Here is a 21,222-nt window from a genome sequence, read left to right as displayed (position 1 = left end):
TTGACCATAGAACATGTAGTCAAACAAAGTAGCTATTTGATTTTTGAGATTGCGCCTCTAGTGTTGGAGGTATGAACGGTTTGACAATTTACCTGTTTGACAACTCACCTCGCTCTCCCCTACCTGTACAATGCGCTGAACTATGCATGCTGCAGTAAACTAATTGTGTTGCCATGACTAAGTATAGCTACACTTAAAACACACACACACACACAAGCTAGCCCTGTTGTGCAGCCTGCACGGTCTCTGTCTCTCCCTGTTGTTTAAAATAACAGCTGACCACCAAAACCTGTCTGTGTGATATGTCAGACTTGCCACAGCAATGATACTATGAAGCCATCTGTATTTGTATTTATCTTCATGTCTTGGGTCAGGCCAGGGTGTGGCATGGGGTTTTTGTATTGTGGTGTGTTTGTCTTGGGGTTTTGGTGGTGGTATTGGGATTGTAGCTTAGTGGGGTATCTAGCAAAGTCTATGGCTGTCTGGAGTGGTTCTCAATCAGAGGCAGGTGTTTATCGTTGTCTCTGATTGGGAACCATATTTAGGCAGCCATATTCTTTGAGTTTGTCGTGGGTGATTGTCCTTAGTGTCTTTGTTCCTGTCACTGTGTTAGTTGACAAGTATAGGCTGTTTCGGTTTTCGTTACGTTTATTGTTTTGTAGTGTTTGTGTTATTTCGTGTTTACGTTTGTTTGATTAAACATGGATCGCAATCTACACGCTGCGTTTTGGTCCGACTCTCCTTCACACCTAGAAAACCGTTACACCATCAAAAATGTTTAAACAAAGCATCCACATCTCAAGGATAAAACAGACGATTTATTTGAACAAAAAAGAGATGGTCAACAAAACAAAAATGCTGCACAATAATGTTACAGACAATTGAGAGTTGACTGAAGACTTCAAACAGTACTTACTCTCTCATAACATTCCCAAGTGTCAGGATCCTTTCACAATAGTTGATAAGCTGGTCATGCCCTCGGTCATTGATGCTTGCCGAGTGGTTTTAGGCCCAATTGCTGCTACAAAGACCAGTGAAATCCCCCTTTCAAATGACACAGTCACACATAGAATCCAGGATATGGCAGATGATATTAAACCACATGCAAGTTTTAGACAGAGCCACACATCAAATTGGTTTGCAATCCAATTAGATGAGACAACTGACATTTAAAATGCCCTCTTCTTCTATATATTCGCTACATACTGTATATGAAGAATTTATTTGTTGCAAAGATTTGCCTCAGAATACAACTGCAGGTGAAATATTCTGTGTTCTGAAAGAGTACATTATGGAACATGGATTACAATGGGACCGTTGTATCGGGATCTGTAGGCCAACCCAAGAGACTGCTGCTCAACCTAACCAGGCAGGGACACGTAAGAGACCTTTTCCAAGCAAAAGATAAAATAGCGGATTTCAAGAAAAATCTACGTGTCTGGAGAGACCAAGTAGATAGTCATTTTCGATATGTTCTCTCTTTTCTTAACTCGGGCTGATGTGAATGATGTAGATATGGATAACATGTGTATGATACTGGAGCTCTGCTGTGACCAAGGCCAGCACACTCATTTTAATGAGATGTGCTTGTCCACATTCTGGCTGTTCAGAAGTGGAGAATACCCGCCTGCTCAAACAACATACAGTCAAGAGCAAGCCAGGTAGCCTAAGAAGGAAAAATAATTCATTATTATTATTTCAAGGCTGTGGAATTAAAAAAGATGCTGCATGTCTCCACTTATGTCAAATGTCGTAGAATTGCATGAAATGCATTTATAAAAGGAAATGTTTTCTCAGACCACAAATAAGATGATAGATTCATGCAGTGCTTTTATTATAATGTACAGTATGTATTTTCTCCCTTGTCTTCGGTGGTCTACAAATCGACAATCTTCTGGCTACTTTGCCATGTAATGCTGACAAAACGAAGAACAGTTTCTAAAACTGCATATCTAAGGCTCTGATCTGTTCTAGGAGTGGGGGTAAAGGGTATACATGTTCTCTGATATCCACTTTATACTTGTAATTGTTATAGGGGACGGTCACTTGTTTTTATTTCAAGCATTCAGGGAGGGTCAGGTAAAAAAATATATTTTACTGAAGGGAGGGCAATCCATTTTAATTTCAGAGATCCTTTTTTTCTCCAGGTATCCCTCATTAGAAATACGTAGTCAGTCCCTAACTTGGTTGTTTAACCCCCCTGTTGTGGTCGTTTCATGTTAATTTATTCTGCGTTCCCGGTCCAAAATCACTGCCCGATTATAGCTGATTATAAATCCATAATAATACATATATCATCACCTAATGTTGTGTTAGATATTTTTAGCAACTTAAGTTCTTGTGAACATAACACGTTTTGAACTTCTATTTGCTATTTATGGCCTGTAGGCCTCATTGACCTGAGCTCATACAACTCATTTTTGAGTAAAAAAAGCATAATGTATGGATTATTTTGACTATAACAAAGACTCAGATGAAACATATTGTGCTATTTATCACAGACTACTTCACTATCAGTTTCCTGGCCTCTCTCCTCCTCACCAGTGTTATGATCAAAGATATGATCAAGAGCCTCACATACAGTATATTGTTTGGTCATTGTGCTGCCACAGAATGAATTGTGAGCAAGGCCTCAAATCTTTATATACCAGAGCTGTGAGAAAAGTCCTATATATTATTGAAACAATGTTGCAATTGTTTGTGAGAATGCCAACAGGTGTGGTCCCCGTGGGGGGAAGATTCTATTAGGGAAAGGTTCCCGTGGGGGTTGACATGGAATCCAAGAAGAGGTGTGTGTGTGTGTGTGTGTGTGTGTGTGTGTGTGTGTGTGTGTGTGTGTGTGTGTGTGTGTGTGTGTGTGTGTGTGTGTGTGTGTGTGTGTGTGTGTGTGTGCGCTCAAACACACATGCATGTGGGTGTCTGGGAGAGGAAGTGTGTCCATCTGATGAATGGGCATGTGCCTGAACTCAATTTTATACATTAATTGTAGTCTCACCCATTCATTTCTAATGACCAGTCATTTTTGACAGGGAACACCACAGGTGTACTAAAGTTAATTAAAACACCCAAAATGTAATGAAAATTAGCAAAATGTATTTTGTGTGTTTAGATGCCCTGTGTGGACAAAGTCATGGAGCCTTATGAAAATCAGATTAAATGAACTATATTTTTCAGAGAGAAAACGTGTAAATCGGTCCAAATCGAACGAAACACAACAGGAGGGTTAATTAAGCATAATAACTGTACTAGCTGAGAAAAGGTTAGAACTGGTAGGACCTAATAACGACTACAACAGTGACTGCATGAAGGTAAAGAATCAAAGAACCATTACATAAGAAGGTGCGAAGGTAGCCTAAAGGCTGGTCTCATATTTGGTCGCGGTTTCATTGACTACAGTGACTATGGAGATCGTCCGTGCGTCCGGTGCCGTGTGTCATCAATCGGGCAGGTGAGATAAGACTTACGTATAGTAATCCACAAGGTGTCACTGTTGCTTGTCAATCAGCATCATGTGGAAGTGGACACTGAACCCTAGACACGGATTGCGAAGAACGCTAATCAATATGTCCCATTTAAGACACCTGAATAATTTGGCAACATCAATTGGCATTTTTCTTTTGAATATCAGTTTGTAAGGAATGGGTTAAATATGTCAATACACTTCTTATTAGATATCTGAATTTTAGTGGACGCCCTGAGTGGCGCAGCGCTCTAAGGCACTGCATTTCAGTGCTCGAAGCGTCACTACAGACCCCCTGGTTCGAATCCAGGCTTTATCAGAACTGGCTGTGATTGGGCTTCCCACAGGGCGGCGCAAAATTGTCCCAGCGTCGTCCGTGATTGTAGATTAACTGACTTTCCTCGTTAAATAAAGGGTTCAGTTTAGATCTTGGCGACCTCAGCGAGTTCCCACTGCGCACAGACGTTATTTCAATAACTAGTTTTGGTTGAGATGTCAACTAACGGGAATTCAACAAAAAATGGCACCATGTCAAAAAATATAAATCATAAAACCTGTTATCTTCATTAGGACCCCATCACATATGCGCTTTAAAGTGCATGCGTGGGGTGCTGAGCGGTTCCTCCACCTTTACTTCACACTCCACGCCCCCTAGACCAGAATTTGGCCATCTTAATTGTGACTTGTGGGTTTAATTCCCTCAGAATTTTATACAAAGGATGTTGACAGTGCACTGTACCAGGATGGATTTAAGAGAGCGGAATTGTGTGTCTTTATAAATTGGCTATATCTGCTGCAGGGAACATACCAGCGGAGGCAAATGCAAAACATTGCTTCATGCTGTATAGTCAGCTGCCACATAGAGTGTGGAAGTTTGATGAAAACGTATATAAAACAATAACTAACCTAACCACTACGTTGTTCTGTATCCGACAGGGGATTCGTACTTTTTTGTGTCCGCTGTAAACAACCTGTGTTGGAGTTATTCGTTATTTTAAACGTTTTATTTCTACGGGTGAAACAGGACATCCGAAGATATGAAAACATATCGTGTGCAATTCGATCACAACTTGTGTCTTCTGCAGCTAAAGTATCAGTGACTCTCTGTGAAATCATTGGGGTTCGACGATAAGAACCCGTACGCAAGCGCCAAGAAACTTCAGCATCGGGAGTCACATCGCTGGGCAAATGATGCAGAGGAGACAGGGATGAAAAACGGGTGAAGACAGGGGATTAAAAATCTACCACAATCTGCATTAGAAATGTAAATTTTTCTAACAACTGCTTCCATGGTGATTCATGATCCCAAGAAGAAAACTCTCCCTAATAAGCTTGGTCGACAAAAGCGGAACGAAGCGCTCAAGTCACTATGCGCTAGATAGCGCTGAGCATGTCATTTTCAAATTTTAACAAGTCTTTTTTATGACTGAATATTTATTAGTCTACACATTTCTGCGTTTTCATTAACATTCGGTATTCAGCAATGGGCACATTTTGCTGAGGGTTGTTCACTTTGGATGAGAGAAACGGCATGACTTTTGGAATTTAATAAGCTATCATTTGGATGGTCAGTGGACATTAGTAAACATCTGTCCGTCAGTTTTGATGCATCCAAGTCTATGATTCGCCTCCCTTTTTGAGTGATCCATTAACACTAAGTCTAAATATATTTTTATTAAAGGAGAAAAGAAACATGTTGCATCTCCGTGCGCTACAATCAATCATGGTACTTCTAGGGGGTAAGTGTGACATTGTTTTAAACAATTGTTTATTTGTTATCATTGCAGCTCAGCTCTATGGTTCTCATATTTGAATAATTAAATATGTATTCATTCTGGGAGTCTTCAACTGTGTGTTGGGTTTGTGCCATTTCATTTTTCTCAAATCATAAATATATGTTGCATTGCTTGTTCAGGTAGTGAATTATTGCTCACCATGTTAACACCTTATTCAGATAGCTTCCTCATGGGAATCTTTAATCTCAAGGCTAAATGCTTCCAACAAAAGTACCTGCTGATTTTAATATGTCAGCATGGCATTGTCATTCCTTTAAGACCAGTTATCTACAGCACATTCAAATACCCAGCTACATGTTGCAGAAGTATCTATCTCAAACAAGAGTTCATATGAGTTTGTTCAGTGAATCAAGTTTGCATTCGGCAAATGGAGTCAAAGCAAGTGGTCTGCTCGATTTGTGTCTAAAACATTTTTCAAGTTGCAGTATGTGACCACATTGGGCCTTTTCACACTGCATTGTTCTTAGTCCTAGGGTGAACCTAACCTATAGGCCTACTGAGACTCAAGCTGCTGATACCATAGTCAAGATGCAGAGATAGAGGGCAATTAAAGTGATGCTCCAGAGCTTTTGTATTAATTCAGCCAGCAGTTTTGAAAGTGGTGCTCATGAGCCAAAACGGATCTCTGAAATGTTGCACAATTATGTACTACGTCATCCATTTTGTATGACATGTTAGGTCCTGCAAAAAAAAATATATATATGGAGGCAGCTTATGGTAGAGAAATGAGCATTAAATGATCTGTCAACACCTCTGATGGACATTCCTGCATTCAGCATGCCAAGGCTTCTTCTAAACCCATCGCTTTCTACGTACTACATATAATAATACGATGAAATGATGTCTTTACATTAAAAAGCTAAGTCTTTCAGAATTCCAGTCATTCCAATAAATTTGTCACATATACTCCCTCTCTGGCACTCGAAGTCACCAGTCTGCTCATTTTACGCACACCTGTCACCATCGTTACGCGCATCAGACTCATCTGGACTCCATCCCCTGCCTGATTGCTCTCCCTGTATATGTCACTCCCTTTGGTTCTTTCCCCAGGCGTTATGGTTTCTGTTCCAGTGTTCATGTCTGTACGCTCCCCGTGTTTCTTGTTTTGTTCTTCATTTATTTATTAAATACACTTCCTGAACTTGCTTCCCGACTCCCAGCGTACATGCTACAAAATGTTATTACCCCTTGATCTTCAAGAATAAGACTTGGAAATATGGAAGTATAGATTAGCCAAATTGTTTTACCTGAGCTTAACCCCAAAACTAAGGACGTATTAGCCAGCTCCACTCTGTTGTTTATGATTTTGTTGTCATGGAGGACTGATTGGGCTCATTGATTCTTATTTGAAAAATAAATGCTGGACTCATGCAGCATTTGCATTAGGCCTGTTGGTTAACTTTTTGTTGGTGACACTTTGATATCTTGATGCAGCTGTTTAAAGGGCAAATCCACAGATTAAACAATAACAAAATTGACACCCCGCCTTTGTTTTGGTAAAAAGCTGATGGATGGGCCTGGAGAAATGTAACCACTCTCAGATTAATACACAGAGCTATGGATGCAAGGACTGACCATCCATGATATCAAAAGTATTGTTTTAACCATGTTATGAGGGTATACCGTATTTGTTTACATTTACAATGTTTACAAACATTGGCGAAAAACAAGTATATATTTTGTGTGACAGTTAAACTAAACTCATGAGGCATATATAGGTTTCTTCCTAGGTTTTGGCCTTTCTATGGAGTTTTTCCTAGCCACCGTGCTTCTACACCTGCATTGCTTGCTGTTTGTTTTTTTTAGGCTGGGTTTCTGTACAGCACTTGAGATATCAGCTGATGTACAAAGCTGATGTACAAATACATTTGATTTGATGTACTATTACAGTGTGAGGGAGAGAGTGAGAAACTGATGACGTCATGTTATGTTCTCTCCTTACAATGTAATGTTCTTTGTATTTCAAGTCAGTACTCTCTTGAATTAAATGCTATTACCTGACTTTTAAGACTGGTCTCGATCTATTTCATGCATAATTAATGAATTTACAACTCATTAATGAAATAGAGAGAGTGCGAATTTGGTTTTGGCTACAAAACATATAGGAATTTAGAATTCCTCTAACACTCATGGGGAAACTACATCACCTCAAAGTCTAAGAGGAGACCTCGAAAATTCTAGCCCTTTGCGTCCTGACATAGAGTTACATTAGAAGTGCCCATCCAGGAAGGCTCAAGGTCATTGGCCACATATAAAATGACGTCAAATCACATTATATCTACAGTAGCTTTGATTGGACTGATCATGTCAACATCATACTTTCAAAATCTTACCTAGCTGTCATCATCATGAATCAAGTCAATAATCTACTGGCAAATCCTTTTCAATCCTTGCCATATCAAGATAAATAATGAAGAGAAATTATAGATAAAATGTACCAGTGCTCATCGGCCAATGGACATAAACATTACACAACAAGTTGGAAATCACAAATTCAACAATGAGTGGTTTGGAAGGAAGTGAGCACAGCACAACAACGTGAGTCTAAAAATGTCTTGTATGCTGCTGCATAAATTATGTAATATGCCAGGGAGATATGTATTCTGTAGCTAAGAAAGTAATACTAAGTATATCTTGTGTAACGTTAGTAAGCTGTTAGTAGCCCATGTGCCTCACGCTAATAATTTAGTCCCTTTTCCCCTCTTAATTTTGCCTACTGTTCTGACTTGGTGGTGCACGTGCACATGTAGCCTATAGCCTGTTTTAGAGAAATGTAATCATTGAATATTGTTAGACCTTTCATTGTCTACTTATATGCCCCCGTTATTTATCCTACGGTTCTGACTTGGTGTACAGGGAGAATACTGTAAGAACGGCCTATGTTATGAATTCTGTCGCTGTACATTTCAAAAGTGCTGAACAAATAGTTACATTGACAACATCTGTCCTGGCTCGCTAATTAATGTCTTAATCGAAATTATGGTTTGCCTCTTATCCGCTTGTCATTCCCTTATGCCATAGTTTGTATATCTCAATTGTCAGTAGAAACCACATTTGTGGTTTCCATATCGGCTATGTTTTTAAAAAAGTCTGTAAATGAGGCTGAAGGAACTGTTTTGCTTCCAGACAAGGCTCCGCTGATAGCCAGGTGTAGCAGTGGTGCGGTGTTGGGACAGCTGTTGGGACAACATTATGTAGGCCCTAACAGTTTGTGGGCACCGTTTGTCACCGTTATAGTGCAATTAATGTTTGTTTAGTGTTATGTTGTGTAGTGGCTTTGCTGGCATATATATATATATTTTATATATTCTTTTGTCTACACCCATTCAGCATTGTTCACACCCTCTTAAGCCTTTGCCCCACCCATCTCTTTAAGGATTCACATGTGAAGCTATCTGGTAACGATAGGCTAATTCAAATAAAATCTATTTGTCTATTTGTCACATGCACAGGATACAGAAGGTGTAAACAGTGAAGTGGTTACTTGCATAGTAGCGATATCAAAAACAGAAAGAGTCCAGATCAAAATATTTAATAAATATTTTATCATTATTAGATGACGCTTACCTGACACACTTGTTTAAATTGATGGTTCATGTGAAGTAAATGCTATAACCACCCCAGAGCCACATCTAGCTAAGTGGATGGGTCACTATTATCTAGATATGTAGTCTAGGTAGCTAGCTAGCCAAACAATGAACCGGCATAATCCCAACTCGTACTACTACCAATACAAACATTGTCAAAGCTGTAGTAAGAATCTGCAGGAAGCTAGCTAGCTAACATTAGGCTAAAGCTAGCAATGCAAATGGTTTTCTGATTCAAATAATATTACTACACAGATCATACACGTAACGTTAGCTAGCGAGCCAGCAAGCCAACATTTGCTAGCTAACTAACTCGCAATAAAAACGACTTTATGACAAAATTAGAAAATGATATCTGAAAAGGTAGCTAGACTTTTACCCGTACACATGGATGAACATTTCACGACAGACTGGAACCATTTAACTCTGTTTTGTTTATAGCTACATCTTGTTTGGCCAGCATTGTGTCAAGTCACTCCGGTTCACACTGACCGTGGCGTGTGCAGAAAGTAACCCATCACTTTTTCCAACGGAACTAGTTTCCTTAAACGAGTCACAAATTTGGTCACAGAGGTGCATATTGTGGAAGATTGTATTTCGTCACTGCTCATCAGTTTCTCCCACTACAGAGTGGAAACATATAGAATCCAATCCCTCTGCAAATGGCATATTTGCGTGGTTCAGTTCAGAGCCCCAGAAAAATCTCAGTGTTTATCTGTACGAGGAATGGAAATGAGCCCAATGGCAAACTGAGAATCCTTCCTCTCCACTGGATTAGCACTACTGATTGGACTGTTCCTTGGAAGATTTCTTTCTCTTGAGCATGTCGAACATTCTCTGCATTGTCGCTCTCTGCTTGTTGTTCATCTCTTCTTTATTCTGTAGAATCCTGAAATCTTTACAATTACAACACAGACATGGGTGTATTCAGAAAATGTACAGGTAATAGCTTTGGAACTTTAGATAGCAGATTGAATCTCAGAGTGAATTAGTAATACTGATGTGAATTACTAAGTAGCTTTAAGTTGTTAATTACTCAGTATTATGACTGAGATTCACCTGAGTTTTATTCAGGTGGACCTCCTCAAGTCTTCATCAAACTCAGCAGCATAAACACCTGTTTTAGTCACTCAGCCACAGATCTGTCTCTGTCATCATCTCTTTGATCACAGGCCTACTATGAGAATTAGAACAGTTTTTCTGTCAATATGTGGCTGGGCAAAACACGATGGAGGGTGGTTATCCTCTACATTTTAAATTAGCCTTCAGATTTTTCCCTATGGTTGAGCCTGTCATAAATAAGAAAATGTTGAAACTCATAATATGCATGCTCTACATAACATCATTTACCATAGCAGCAAAAATAACTCTCCTTACATAAAAGTTCTCATTTATGTAATCGTTTTGAGGCAATTCCTGTACAGAGAAAAAAAGTATTCCTTTGACAGATTGTTCATGGAGAGCACTTAGTAAAGGCTATCACAACTGTCCCACTGGGTAAAGACATCAGTTCAACATATAGTTTTATTAACATTTTGTTGAGTTATCAACTAATGTGAATTCAATGTGAAATCAACAGAAAATGGCAACCAGTCATTGAATTTAAGTTCAAAGTTGGGTGAAAAAAATACTAAATTCCCTTGTAACGAGGACTTTTTGTATATCCAATCAGTTTTCCACATGGATTCAATGTCATCACATAGATAGTTTGTTTAGTTTAAATAATGTGTAAACAATGCTGATTCAATCAGCTTTTGCCCAGAGGGGTATCTCCTAGGTGAACTACACCTTATAGAGAGTAATGGTATTATAGTTGGTTACCATATTGGTTGAATGAGGACACAAGAAAAACCTCCTGTCTCCCTTGCCATGAGTTGTGCTAGATGTTATACTTCCTGATTTGGAATCCTAAATGTTAATAGTCTCTGATCAATTCACTCAGTAGACTATAATGTAATGTAAGAACATTTTACATGCATTTCAAAGGCTGTGTGAAACTACCCTCTGTGTGCGCTTGTAAAATGTGATTTTCAAATATCCATTTAATGTCAATGCCATCTGTGGAATGTGCTTTTGGTCTGTAAGAGCAAGGAGGGGTTTAACAGGAAACACAAAGAATACATTTGAAATCATAAATTAAATAAATCATCGGAAGACTGATCTTGTCACGCCTTGGTCTTAGTATTTTGTGTTTTCTTTAATTATTTGTTCAGGCCAGGGTGTGACATGGGGTTATTGTATTGTCGTATTGTTTTTTTTGTAGGCATTGGGATTGTGGTTGATTAGGGGTGTGTCTAGCATAGGCTTGACTGCCTGAGGCGGTTCTCAATCAGAGTCAGGTGATTCTTGTTGTCTCTGATGGGGAACCGTATTTAGGTAGCCTGGGTTTCACTTTGTATTTCGTGGGTGATTGTTCCTGTCTCTGTGTAGTTTCACCAGATAGGCTGCAATTAGGTTTCACGTTCCGTTTTGTTGTTTTGTATTTGTATAAGTTATTTCATGTATCGCGATCTCTTCATTAAAGAACATGAGTAACCACCACGCTGCATTTCGGTCCGACTCTCTTTCAACAAACGAAGAACACCGTTACAGATCTTTAATGGACAGAAAAGATTTTATATCATATTTTGTCTGAATGTTTTTTATCTCTTTGCTTATCATCTGTGGGGTCAGCATATTTCTTTTATATATGTTTAAGCAAGTCATTACTGTATTTGGAATTTACATTTTCACTGATTTTACTTTTTTAGGAGATTGTATTTCCACTATTAATGATGAAAATCAGCAGAGAGAGAGAGAGAGAGAGAGAGAGAGAGAGAGAGAGAGAGAGAGAGAGAGAGAGAGAGAGAGAGAGAGAGAGAGAGAGAGAGAGAGAGAGAGAGAGAGAGAGAGAGAGAGAGAGAGAGAGAGAGAGAGAGAGAGAGAGAGAGAGAGAGAGAGAGAGAGAGAGAGAGAGAGAGAGAGAGAGAGAGAGAGAGAGAGAGAGAGAGAGAGAGAACAAGAACATGTGCGAGGGAGGGAGGGAGGGAGGTGTGTGTGCGTGCATGTGAACACATATTCTATGCTGGTGGCAGTTGCATAGGATACACCCCTGCAGCCCACGGGAGGGAGGCCTCCGCGCTTTAGTTATCTACATAAGGGAATTTTGTCTTTTTTCACCAAACTTTTAACCTAAATCCAATGACAGGGTACATTTTTTGATGTTGATTTCACATTGAATTACTTGAATTACTTGATAACTCAACCAAATGTACATCAAAACTAAATGTTAAACTGACGTCTATGCCCAGTGGGACAGTTGAGATAACCGTTACAATAATTTTTGTCTGTATTCTTTTTCTCTGTAAAAGAACATCGAATTGCCTCTTTTGTGTGATCCCAGTACGGAAAGTTATTTTTGCTTCTATGGTACATGATGCTCAGACCTTGCAGGGGGGCTCGCGAAACTGCGCTACGCCACTGACTGGTGAATGTTATGCACTTTAATTACAGAGCACATACACACAGAAAAAAACACTTACTCAACGTAATGAATCGCACTGTGAGATATCACATTCAGACTAGGCAGATTGCTACAGTACCTCATAAAACAGTCACTGTCAGGAGCTAAAATATCCATTATTTAACTTAATCAAATAAAAATGTATTTCTAATTTCTTCCCAAAGTTGAAAATGTAATTTCTCCTCTGAAACTCACGCCTCTTTTAATTGAAACTGAATTGTGTCCCAATGCGACTTCTGGCTGGGGAAAATAGCCCATATGCCACATCCCTACCTCTCATCCATCAGCTTATCAAGATCCAATAGAGGATCAAGCATGGATTGTCTACAATCGGCCTCATAAGTACTTAGCACACAAACCATGCTGTCTCCTCCTTCAGCTGCTGTGACTATCTCCATATAAACTATATCCGCCGAGGAATCACCATAGGCATTCTAGGATTCTTCTGACAGTAAGAATGTGTACACAATCACATAATTAACCCGTCTTGTAATTCTTAACAATGAATGTGTCATAGTGTGAGCTATATATTAGTATGCAGTGAGTGTGGGATCCACTCAACTTTGTTCCCTGACAGTGGTGATAAGAGTTGCAACTGGCACACTTTCAGCAGGCACAGATCCTGCAATGAGAAAGGGGAAGCAAAATATAAACAGAATATCAAATGGTTTAAAAAAGCTGCCTGGAGGAAGGTGGGAAACATGGCCAAAACCAATAGATTAAAAGGCAATTGTAAAATCCTCTTTGTTTTTCTGTGAGTTTCAGCTGAGGTTCCATTGGTAGTGTGGAGGTAATGAGTCCCTCTGTGTGTAATCTCAGTAGCACCACCCCTCCAGAACCTCTAGGAAATAGATGGGATATCTAAAGGAGGATATTGATGGGTTGCCCACTGATTTACTGTATAGCAGTTTATACCAAAATAAGGGCTCCACTCTGAGTTGTCTTTGATTCCCACATGGTTTACCTTTAAGTCTACCTGGATGTTCTGGGAAGCAGCTAGTAAACTAAATAAAACGCTTAAATTGACAACAATATGCCCATTAATTTGGTTGCGGCTGTTGAACTAGTTCCTTTCATTGAGTTTGATCCTTCATTGCATTTGATAATGGAATGTACTGTAATGGTTACTGATGGGATTGAATAATATGTTCAGGGAGTTTAACTGAGGGCAATTCATTGTAATAATTGATGTTGAGGCTGATTCAGTGTTTGTGCCTTCTCCCTTCTCCAGCCTTGTGATGTCAAAACAGAGGACCTCTGGATCATCAATCTGTCTGGGTTCAAAGCTCTGGTTTACCATGCAGCATTCACAACTGTGCTCTCATAACTGTGGGTGGGACCCCCAACTCATAACAGGCTGTAGAAGGTAGACACTCAGCATTGGGATAATCACATTATCACGGACTTATTTTCTTTATAAGAAAATGCTCTGTACTCAAATTGAAGTTCACAAACCTTCATATCAGATATTGCAAGTTTTGCTTGGCTGGTTTCCTACTGTACAGAGAACATATCTTACTGTTGGTGTCTAGGTCCAACATACAGAAAATCAACTTTCAGCAAAATGAGAAACTTATCTAATTATGACTTATCCAAATATTACTTTGAAGCAGCAAAAGTATTATGTTTTCATTACTGCATTAATAGAAATGTTATTGCAGTAGCAGCCAGCCCGTGGAGAAAATGCTAAGCCAGCACAACATTATATTAGATATTAATGCAATATGTCGTGCTTGGAGGATTTTAGGTTAACCAGTACATTTAACTCAATATGATTATATTCTGCCGCTGTATTACGTACTATGATGATGATACTGTATTTTCAAGGCAAGCTGACATCTGAATTGTAACTCCAAAAGGGCATCTCTGCTGGATAGATTTTTTGGCATGCACATTGTTGTTTCGTAATGAAGAGATTATGCACAGGTGGCTGGACAAAGGTTCACAGAGCATCAGAGTGGAGTCTCTGAGAGTAACTGTCAGCATCTATTGGAGAAATCAGAGCTAAATGCATTAGAAGGGGCAATGAAGTGACAGGCGCATATTTTCAAGGCCCATTGACTTCTTTGTGGTGAGGTGGATAGACTGTCAGGAGTCTTGACACCTCTCTGTGATCGAGAGTGAGGCTGTTACTGAGCTGGGGATGAGTGAGTCAGAGAGCATTTAGAAATTAAAGGGTTAGCCGTATTGGTTTGATTAACGTCTAGTGTTGTTCTCATTCTCAGGCTGTACATCTGCAAAGTACTTTAGATGCTAGATATCTGGATCACATATTTGAGACACACACTTCATTTGCTGTGTTGTCATCAGCAAATATAAATGCCCAATGCCAGCATCTAGCCTTCAAAACTCCTTCTAAGGGGTGTCATTTTCTGTGATGGAATGCACCTTTTATTTATTGTTGGACTTCAAATCAAATATATTTCAGGTGCTTCGCAAACCTCAGGTGTGGACTAACAGTGAAATGTTTACTTACGGGCCCTTCTCAACAAACCTCAGGTGTGGACTAACAGTGAAATGTTTACTTACGGGCCCTTCTCAACAAACCTCAGGTGTGGACTAACAGTGAAATGTTTACTTACGGGCCCTTCTCAACAATGCGGAGAGAAAGAAAATAGAGAAATAATAGAAAAGTAGAACACCTAATGATAAAAGTTTATAATAGATACACAATGAGTGACAATAACGTGGCTATATACAAGGGGTACCAGTACTGAGTCGATGTGCCGGGGTACGAGGTCATTGAGTTACATACAGTATGTACATATAACTAGGAATAAAGTGACAGATAGTAAACAGTAGCAGCAGCATATGTGATGAGTCAAAATAGTTAGTGCAAAAAGGGTCAATGCAGATAGTCTGGGTAGCTATTTGGTTAACTATTTAAATAACTATTTAGCAGTCTTATTTATGGCTTGGGCGTAGAAGCTATTCAGGGTCCTGTTGGTTCCAGACTGCGTTAGCAGAGAGAACAGTCAAAATGTCGGTCTGTGGTGATGGACAAAAAGGGAATTTGGCCGATGTGAAACGGGCCGGCCCTGTAAAGGAGACAACAGCAAAATGGATGGACGTGGATGTTTTATTGCATAATATACACATGCTTATGCAGGAGCTGAATAAATCATCTCTTCTTCTGCTTGAAGTGTAGATGTCAAACCAAACATGGGCCCTCAAATACCTCTGACATTGAAGGTTGTTTTCGTGGGCGATTTTACAAGACATTCAATCATATCTCTCTCCTCTTCTGCCAAAACAGCCCCCCTCCAGTCTCTGCCATCTCCCTATTAGTTTATTTGGGTTGGATCAGAGTGGTGTAGCGGACGTGTTTACTCACTAGGCTGCGATATATGAACCCATTGACTCACCTCTATGTCATCTATCTGCACCATACATTCTCTATCCTTTCTCTGGTGGCTGTGCTGTCAATGTCAACAAATGATCTGCTTTTTACGTGCTCTTTGAGGGACTCTAAAGGTAACGGCCTTTATTTGGAATTACATTCGGTTGTACATCTGTTGAAACAATACAGAAGAAATACCTTAACTGATTGATTGTGTTTTGTCCACCACCAATCAGTCATTTAAATGGCCTGAGGAAGAGAACTGTAACTATGAGTTAGTTGTGAGTGTAATTGGAAAGCCAGAGTGTTTGTTTGTCGCCAAATAATGTGCCCAGAATCCTCAGAGCCTAATCAGTACACTTGCCTTTCAAACAGGAATTGGTTAATATTCATTAACTCCACTGAGTGAAAGTTCACATCGTCTACACTCATTTTAGATAAAGAACACCAAAACCCCAAGGATACACTCAGCCAGAAACAGTGTCTGTGAACTGTGCAATGTTACTCTTAACTATATTTTAGACAACTAAATCCTAGGTGGAGGTACTACACCCAGACCATTCTCTCAAACTCTAAATACATTTCTCTATTACTTGTTGCAACCACCTCCATTCTGCTACCCTCCCATCCTGTCTTTGCTGCGATGCCCCTGTTGGATCCTACACAGCAGTTGCCCTGTCCTTGGCGTGCCAATGGCCTGTGACTCCTGGGCTCTCTTGCCATGGCCGTGTGGCATCAGTGAGTCAGAGACCCCCTGGCAGTCTCAGTGTAATGCTCAACACAGCTCTGTAGGCTCTGTGCACAAGAGGCTGCAATGGCACTGAGCATGACCTTCCCTTCCCTGCTCCATTATCTGCTCCTGCAGCCTTTCCACACCCCAGGGTCCCCTCTTTAACACAAATTGGATGGGGCCTCTACAGAATGCTGAGAATGAATGAACCTGAGGATAACAGAGGATTAGCCAGAGAAACGTATAAAAATTGGATTCAAATTGGATGCAAAATGTATGAAGATGTTAATGTATCGCTGAATGATTTAGTGCATCACTGTCTGCTCCTTTTACAATCTGTCTGCCTCTAATTTCACTGTCTATCACAATTTTAAGTGCACCAGACAGTTCATTTTATTTTCATGCTCAACTACCTATCCATTGTTAGAATATAAAATGCATAATCTGTGACACTGAAAGGTGATTTACTTCTGGATAGAAATCCTATGATGTCAACTATCTCTCTCTCTCTGTCTCTCTTTCGCTCTCTCTATTTCTCTCTGTCTCTCTTTCGCTCTCTCTATTTCTCTCTCTCTGTGTCTCTTTCTCTCTCTCTATTTCTCTCTCTCTGTCTCTCTTTCGCTCTCTTTTTGTGCACAAATCCTCTAGTGGTGTAACTGTTCACTAAAACCACAGTTCGGTACATATTGTGGTTTTGGGGTCACGGTTCGGTTTCGGTACTGTGGGGGAAATTGAATGTCATTCACAATGTTCAGCATTCTGTTGTGACTGGATTGTTATGTTGGGCAGCTCACGTTTCGACGCTGATGCTATGCTTGTAACCATGTGGGAGGCGGGAATTTACCAGTTGTGAAGTTGTAAATATTAGTTGGATGCATTCATGTGATTTGAGAAATGCAGATTGGCTAATGGCCAACACGCTTTGTCAACCATAAACTTAAAGTACAGCTATCATGCTTGTAAACACAAAACACATTAATAGATTGCTTTTAATAAATCATATTTTGTTGTCGCATTTAACTGCTGAAAATGCTGTTATATAGGCCACTTCCTAAGTAGATGACGTCAGAGGTCACAATGTCACGACATCGCCAAAGATCCATCTGCTGGCCAAGGCCCGCGAGCTTTCTGAAACGCTGTGTCTCCAGCTCACCCAGCGTACTAGAGCTCCTGTAGCATACTCCTGGGCTACAATTACCCGGGCCCACGACCGGTCTGTCGATGTCACCGCAAGAAGAGGAATAAACAGACTCACCCCATCGCGACGTCCCCCAAAGGTTAGCTCTCTAGCCCTCGCTATCTCCCTGCTTGCTAATTCGGCCTGCTAACGGCTAGCTTGTCTAGCCCGGGCCTACGAACTGTTAGCTTGTTAGCACAGGCCTGCTAACCATCTGACTCACCGCATCCCAAACACTCTGAACCCATTTACTTTCTATCTCTCTTTGATTTTTATTTTGTTTATACCTTCCGGAAACCTGCCTCACCCACTGTGATACGGAATCGCTATCACTTTTAATTTTTATTTTATTTTTATGACACACTCAAGAACCTCCAGACGCTAACCAGCTAACTAGCTACAAGCTATTTAGTCATTGTTAGTTTAAAAAAAAAACCTGGATAACACTCGCCAGCCCAGCTTCCCTGCCCATCCACCGATGCCCCCTGGACACTGATCTCTTGGCTACATAGCTGACGCACGCTGGACTGTCCATTAATCACGGTACCCCATTCTGCTTGTTTGTTTATCTGTCGGCCCAGTTGCCTAGTCAACGCCATTTTACCTGCTGTTTGTTGTGCTAGCTGATTAGCCTCGCCTACTGTTTTTAGCTAGCTTTCCCAATTCAACACCTGTGATTACTGTATGCCTCGCTGTATGTCTCTCCCAAATGTCAATATGCCTTGTATACTGTTGTTCAGGTTAGTTATCATTGTTTTAGTTCACAATGGAGCCCCTAGATCCACTCTGCATACCCCTGTTACCTCCTTTGTCCCACCCCCCACACATGCGGTGACCTCACCCATTACAACCAGCATGTCCAGAGATACAACCTCTCTCATCATCACCCAGTGCCTGGGCTTACCTCCGCTGTACCCGCACCCCACCATACCCCTGTCTGCGCATTATGCCCTGAATATATTCTACCATGCCCAGAAACCTGCTCCTCTTATCCTCTGCCCCCAACGCTCTAGGCGACCAGTTTTGATAGCCTTTAGCCGCACCCTCATACTACTCCTTCTCTGTTCCGCGGGTGATGTGGAGGTAAACCCAGGCCCTGCATGTCCCCAGGTACCCTCATTTGTTGACTTCTGTGATTGAAAAAGTCTTGGTTTTATGCATGTCAACATCAGAAGCCTTCTCCCTAAGTTTGTTTTACTCACTGCTTTAGCGCACTCTGCTAACCCTGATGTCCTTGCCGTGTCTGAATCCTGGCTCAGGAAGGCCACCAAAAATTCAGAGATTTCCATACCCAACTATAACATCTTCCGTCAAGATAGAACTGCCAAAGGGGGCGGAGTCGCAGTCTACTGCAGAGATAGCCTGCAAAGTAATGTCATACTTTCCAGGTCCATACCCAAACAGTTTGAACTACTAATTTTGAAAATTACTCTCTCCAGAAACAAGTCTCTCACTGTTGCCGCCTGCTACCGACCCCGTCAGCTCCCAGCTGTGCCCTGGACACCATTTGTGAATTGATCGCCCCCATCTAGCTTCAGAGTTTGTTCTGTTAGGTGACCTAAACTGGGATATGCTTAACACCCCGGCAGTCCTACAATCTAAGCTAGATGCCCTCAATCTCACTCAAATCATCAAGGAACCCACCAGGTACAACCCTAACTCTGTAAACAAGGGCACCCTCATAGACGTCATCCTGACCAACTGGCCCTCCAAATATACCTCCGCTGTCTTCAACCAGGATCTCAGCGATCACTGCCTCATCGCCTGTATCCGCCACGGAGCCGCAGTCAAACGACCACCCTCATCACTGTCAAACGCTCCCTAAAACACTTCTGTGAGCAGGCCTTTCTAATCGACCTGGCCCGTGTATCCTGGAAGGACATTGACCTCATCCCGTCAGTTGAGGATGCCTGGTCATTCTTTAAAAGTAACTTCCTCACCATTTTAGATAAGCATGCTCCGTTCAAAAAATGCAGAACCAAGAACAGATACAGCCCTTGGTTCACTCCAGACCTGACTGCCCTCGACCAGCACAAAAACATCCTGTGGCGGACTGCAATAGCATCGAATAGCCCCGTGATATGCAACTGTTCAGGGAAGTCAGGAACCAATACACGCAGTCAGTCAGGAAAGCTAAGGCCAGCTTCTTCAGGCAGAAGTTTGCATCCTGTAGCTCCAACTCCAAAAAGTTCTGGGACACTGTGAAGTCCATGGAGAACAAGAGCACCTCCTCCCAGCTGCCCACTGCACTGAGGCTAGGAAACACGGTCTCCACCGATAAATCCATGATTATCGAAAACTTCAATAAGCACTTCTCAACGGCTGGCCATGCCTTCCGCCTGGCTACCCAACCTCGGCCAACAGCTCCGCCCCCGTAGTTCCTCACCCAAGCCTCTCCAGGTTCTCCTTTACCCAAATCCAGATAGCAGATGTTCTGAAAGAGCTGCAAAACCTGGACCCGTACAAATCAGCTGGGCTTGACAATCTGGACCCGCTATTTCTGAAACTATCTGCCGCCATTGTCGCAACCCCTATTACCAGCCTGTTCAACCTCTCTTTCATATCGTCTGAGATCCCCAAGGATTGGAAAGCTGCCGCAGTCACCCTGGACCCAAACTGCTATAGACCTATATCCATCCTGCCCTGCCTATCTAAGGTCTTCGAAAGCCAAGTCAACAAACAGGTCACTGACCATCTCGAATCCCACCGTACCTTCTCCGCTGTGCAATCTGGTTTCCGAGCCTGTCACGGGTGCACCTCAGCCACACTCAAGGTACTAAATGATATCATAACCGCCATCGATAAAAGACAGTACTGTGCAGCCGTCTTCATCGACCTCGCCAAGGCTTTCGACTCTGTCAATCACCAAATTCTTATCGGCAGACTCAACAGCCTCGGTTTTTCGGATGACTGCCTTGCCTGGTTCACCAATTACTTTGCAGACAGAGTTCAGTGTGTCAAATCAGAGGGCATGCTGTCCGGTCCTCTGGCAGTCTCTATGGGGGTGCCACAGGGTTCAATTCTCGGGCCGACTCTTTTCTCTGTATATATCAATGATGTTGCTCTTGCTGCGGGCGATTCCCTGATCCACCTCTACGCAGACGACACCATTCTATATACTTTCGGCCCGTCATTGGACACTGTGCTATCAAACCTCCAAACGAGCTTCAATGCCATACAGCACTCCTTCCGTGGCCTCCAACTGCTCTTAAACGCGAGTAAAACCAAATGCATGCTTTTCAACCGATCGCTGCCTGCACCCGCATGCCCGACTAGCATCACCACCCTGGATGGTTCCAACCTTGAATATGTGGACATCTATAAGTACCTAGGTGTCTGGCTAGACTGCAAACTCTCCTTCCAGACTCACATCAAACATCTCCAATCAAAAATCAAATCCAGAGTCGGCTTTCTATTCCGCAACAAAGCCTCCTTCACTCACGCTGCCAAGCTTACCCTAGTAAAACTGACTATCCTACCGATCCTCGACTTCGGCGATGTCATCTACAAAATGGCTTCCAACACTCTACTCAGCAAACTGGATGCAGTCTATCACAGTGCCATCCGTTTTGTCACTAAAGCACCTTATACCACCCACCACTGCGACTTGTATGCTCTAGTCGGCTGGCC

The 21,222-nt window shown here is 41.5% G+C and overlaps 1 protein-coding gene across 1 annotated transcript in view; it reads left to right on the top strand.

The window, feature by feature from the left end:
• The first annotated feature begins 4,248 nt into the window (after positions 1 to 4,248).
• si:dkeyp-14d3.1 (transmembrane protein 132C) overlaps positions 4,249 to 21,222 on the top strand; it is a 231,085-nt gene continuing 214,111 nt past the window's right edge. Inside the window, exon 1 of the mRNA XM_035735887.1 lies at positions 4,249 to 5,199. Within this exon, the coding sequence (XP_035591780.1) occupies positions 5,154 to 5,199 (46 nt within the window). The 5' untranslated portion in view covers positions 4,249 to 5,153. The remainder of the gene's footprint in view (positions 5,200 to 21,222) is intronic.

The sequence above is a fragment of the Oncorhynchus keta genome, chromosome 25 (genome assembly GCF_023373465.1).
Source record: "Oncorhynchus keta strain PuntledgeMale-10-30-2019 chromosome 25, Oket_V2, whole genome shotgun sequence".
NCBI classification, from domain to species: Eukaryota; Metazoa; Chordata; class Actinopteri; order Salmoniformes; family Salmonidae; genus Oncorhynchus; species Oncorhynchus keta.
This window is presented reverse-complemented; position numbering and strand designations above follow the sequence as displayed.